The 4,183-nt window shown below is 37.2% G+C and overlaps 2 protein-coding genes across 2 annotated transcripts; both read right to left on the reverse strand.

Annotated features, from left to right (window-relative positions):
* Window positions 1-12: 12 nt before the first annotated feature.
* Window positions 13-2,803, reverse strand: LOC102306500 (vicilin-like seed storage protein At2g18540). The gene is made up of 2 exons (XM_042214652.1): window positions 2,624-2,803; window positions 13-2,401 (listed from the first exon to the last, which is right to left on the reverse strand). The coding sequence occupies exons 1-2, from the start codon at window positions 2,801-2,803 to the stop codon at window positions 1,766-1,768; spliced, it is 816 nt and encodes a 271-aa protein (XP_042070586.1). The 3' UTR covers window positions 13-1,765.
* A 243-nt stretch (window positions 2,804-3,046) lies between these two features.
* Window positions 3,047-4,177, reverse strand: LOC121812444 (GTPase IMAP family member 4-like; the record flags this gene model as incomplete). The annotated part of the gene is made up of 1 exon (XM_042214653.1): window positions 3,047-4,177. A coding segment is annotated over one exon (1,131 nt), but the record flags the coding sequence as incomplete, so codon positions are not given.
* Between the last annotated feature and the right edge of the window lie 6 nt (window positions 4,178-4,183).

Below are 4,183 nucleotides of genomic sequence, written 5' to 3' on the forward strand. Positions count from 1 at the left end.
AGAGAACTCGATATCCGCTCGTCTCACCGCTGCAATCCAAGCCTGACGTCTTCGTTTAGTAATATCGGATACATGAGATCCCTCCCGTTGCCTCCAGGAGGGGAAACGATGAAAAAAGAGCCCATTTTCCAGCTTCTTGCCTTCCCTATCATGTGATCTAATGTTGCAACCACGTACGAAGCATAGCTGATGCTTCCGTGTGCTTTGTTTGGCCTACTGTCATGGCGGGAGGTGGCATCACGCTCCAAAGCCCTATAATTATAACTTCTTTCATTTAAATTCACAATATGGCAAAACGTGACAAGCTAGTATAACAAGGAAAAGAACAAAGAAAAGTTGCCAAAAATTACCATGAGGACATTCATCTCATAAGAAAAGAAACATCTACTAAACATTGCAAGCAAGCAGGAACCACAGGATGCTGGAAAGCTGCTCGGTCTCAGAGATGGAGAGATAAACACTCCTGTCTCATCTATTCCCTGCTTCTGTTTTCATGTTAGTGTGAAGTGTGGTTTTTTTTGTTTGTTTTTGTGGGGTTTGTGTGTGTATGTCTGTATGTTTGTATTTAGGATATTTCTCTTTTGCTTAATTTTCTTTAGTATAACTCTGAATAAACCAAAGAACAGTGTCTTAAAATCAGTCAATTATCTTGATGAACAGTTCTTATTCTCCATGTGATGAATTCATTCATTGAGTCATTTTTACATTTTCTGTGATTTTTTTACTTAGAAACTGCATTCTTCCATGTTTACTAAAAATCCTCCATATTAACCAAGGAATTAAAAAAAAGTTTTTAATAAGATGCCACCTGCAAGAATTACTTAAAGAAATGACAGGGTAAAAACATCATATAGAGGATTTTATAACAACTGATAAAAGTGAACATTAAAGAAAAACAAAGATGTTTCCTTTAGAAAATAAATACAAGGTTAAACATGATCCTGAAAATAAGAATTTAAATCAAATATCTGCTGATTGTAAATTGTTTATGAATCAACCTTAAAATCAGTCAGACGAACCAAAGAGTCTGTTGTGCTCGTATGTAAAAATAATGTAGTACAGACTCTGCTTTACTGCACCAGCAGCTACACCTGCATTCTTGTACTCCAAACGTAGTATTTTGTGCTGAAATGTTACAAATTGTATTAAATGCACCGAAAATCATTTGTCCATGTAGCTGAAATCTGACAATAATTTTAATCAGCTCATGAAACGCTGCAGGAAGAGTCATTCAGAAGTTTTTCTATGAACTCTGTGATCTCCTTTTCATGCTTTTTCTGCAGGTTTTATTTTTCATCCTCGATGTTTGCAATCTTCATTTGGTCCTTGTGTTTTGTCAGCAAATCTCTGATTTTTTTCAGATTTCCTCTCTTCTTAGACGGACATACTTATATTTATTTAATACTAAATATTTCTAATTACAGCAAGCATGCAAATATCTAATAAGCTTCTTCTATTGTTTCATACGCTGGTGACTGCAATAATCTAAATAAAATATACCAAAAAATTAAACAGCGTTTCAAATATTTTCTAAAACCTTAAGTTACACGGCAGCAATTCATCCTACATGCATCATCGACATCATTGACATCATATAAGTTACAAAATGAAACAATCCTGAAAATATAAAAGATAAATTAAGAATTCCATCTGTAATTGTAAAATGTTTACAAACTGACCATAAAATATCTCTTCATCTCAACTTTTAATGTACAGAAAGTATTTTATCCAGCTGAGCTCTGTCACAAAAAGTAGGAAACAAATCTCATAAAATGCTGCAGGAAGATGTTTCAGCTTCATCCAGAAGTTTTTTTATTAGTTCACTTATTTCAGTTTCATGGATTTTCTGCAGGTTTTCTTTTTCTTCCTCATTTTTTGCAATCTTCATTTGATCCTCATGTTTTATCAGCAACTCTTGGATTTTTTTCACGTTCTCTTTCTTCTTAGACAGACATTTGATCACATCTTTGATTTCTGCTTGATGCTTTTCTCTCTTTTGTTTTTCAGTGAGCTCAGCGAGAGCCTTTAACAGGTCATACTTCTCATCTTTGTCTTTAATCTTCTTCTCGTATTCCTCCTTCTGAGCTGCAAACTCTTTGTTGTGTTTCATTTTGAAATCATTGATCTCTTCAGCTCTCTTTCTGGCCTCATCTTCATGCATCTTCTTCAGATTTTCCACACGTATTTTATAGTTTTCCTCCAGCTGATTTCGTTCTTTCTTCTCCTCTTCTCTCCTCATTTCGTCTTCTTCTTTTCTTTTCTTTTCATGTTTTTCTTTTTCCAGCTGTATTTTTTCTTTCTCTTCTTTCAGTCGTTTTTCCTCCTCCTGTCGTCTCTGTTCATCTTCTTGTCTTCGTTTCTCTCTTTCTTCTCGTCGTTCTTTTTCCCAGGCTTCTTGTTTCTTTTTCATCTCTTCTCTGCTTTCTTCCAGTTTTTTGGCCATAATTTTCTTTTCCTCTTTTTCTGACTGAATTTGTTTATCCAGAGTTTCAAGCTGCATTTTAAAATCCTGCCTACATCTTTCTTCTTCCTCTTCCCGTTTCCTGTTCTCTCTTTCTCTCACTTCCTGTTCTTTCTTTCTCTTCTCTTCATGCTCCTTTTTCATATTTTCTTCCATCTCTTTGATTTTCAGCTCTGCTTCCTGCTGCATTTTTTCCTTCTCTTCTCTCAGTCGTCTTTCCTCCTCCTGTCGTCTCTGTTCATCTTCTTGTTTTTGTTTCTCTCTTTCTTCTCTTCGTTCTTTCTCCCAGGCTTCTTGTTTCTTTTTCATCTCTTCTCTGTTCTCTTCCAGCTTTTCGTCCATTCTTTTCTTTTCCTCTTTTTCTGACTGAATTTGTTTGTCCAACATTTCAAGCTTCATTTTAAAATCCTGCCTACATCTTTCTTCTTCCTCTTCCCGTTTCCTGTTCTCGCTTTCTCTTGCTTCCTGTTCTTTCTTTCTCTTCTCTTCATGCTCCTTTTTCATGTTTTCTTCCATCTCTTTGATTTTCTGGTCTGCTTCCTGCTGTATTTTTTCTTTCTCTTCTTTCAGTCGTTTTTCCTCCTCCTGTCGTCTCTGTTCATCTTCTTCTTGTTGTTTCTCTCTTTCTTCTCTTCGTTCTTTCTCCCAGGCTTCTTGTTTTCTCTTCATCTCTTCTCTGCTCTCTTCCAGCTTTTGATCCACACTTTTCTTTTCTTCTTTTTCTGACTGAATTTGTTTGTCCAACATTTCAAGCTGCATTTTAAAATCCTGCCTACGTTTTTCTTCTTCCTCTTCCCGTTTCCTGTTCTCTTTTTCTCTCACTTCCTGTTCTTTCTTCCTCTCCTCACGCTCCTTATTTAGATTTTCCTCCATCTCCTTGAGTTTCTGGTCTCTTTCCCGCTGTAATATTTTCTTCTCTTCTTCCAATCTTTTTTTGATGGCTTCCTTTTCTTCCTCATGCTTTCTTTCTAGCTTCTCTCTCTCTCTCTTCATCTCTTCTTCCTTCTCCTTCAGGATTCTCTCCATTTCCTTCTTTATCGCTGCTTCAGCTTCTTGCAGCATCTCATTGGTGAAGCAGTTTCCTCCATTGTCCTTCATCATGGTGTCAATCTTTGTTATCAGCTCACTGACTTGTTGGCGGTTCTTTTTGTCTGCATTATTGAACACATGGTATCTTCCTCCACAGTCAGCGATCAGCTTCTTAAACGAATCATCACATGCATCTTTAATGTAATCTTCAGTGGATATTTCGCTACATTCTAGTGAATCTCCTCCCGTTAAAAGAATGATGGTGAACTTTTCTGAATTCGGCCCAAAACCTTCCTTTATGAGTTTTAATGTCTCCTTCTCCTCTGGTGTGAGACGACCAATTTTTAACACCAGCAGGAAGACATGTGGTCCTGGAGCCAGAAGACTGACACATTTCACCATCTCCTCATGAACTTCTTCATGTGACAGAGTTGTGTCAAACAGACCAGGAGTGTCGACCACAACAACAGGACGGCCGTCCACCTCACCCTGTGCTTTCTGACAATGTTTGGTGACTGATGTTTGACTTGGCATTTCTTTAAACTCTTTCCTTCCTAGGATGGTGTTTCCTGATGAGCTCTTTCCACTGCCGGTCTTTCCTATCAGCACAATCCTGAGAGGCTCCGTGTTCTGCTTCTCTTCATCACCTGTAAACACATGATTTTCTTTAAATGTGAACAGTTTATAAAGTAG

The sequence above is a fragment of the Haplochromis burtoni genome, unplaced genomic scaffold (assembly GCF_018398535.1).
Source record: "Haplochromis burtoni strain Fernald_Lab_line unplaced genomic scaffold, NCSU_Asbu1 Contig_597, whole genome shotgun sequence".
Classification (NCBI taxonomy): domain Eukaryota; kingdom Metazoa; phylum Chordata; class Actinopteri; order Cichliformes; family Cichlidae; genus Haplochromis; species Haplochromis burtoni.

Excerpts from the sequence above, each read along its gene's own strand:
- LOC102306500 (XM_042214652.1), bottom strand. The coding sequence starts at position 2,803 with ATGGACGAAAAGCTGGAAGAGAACAGAGAAGAGATGAAAAAGAAACAA. Across the intron at positions 2,402-2,623 it reads AGGAAGCAGAGCTGAAAATC|AAACAAGAAGCCTGGGAAAA; the intron begins AAAGAGATGGAA and ends GAGATGAAAAAG.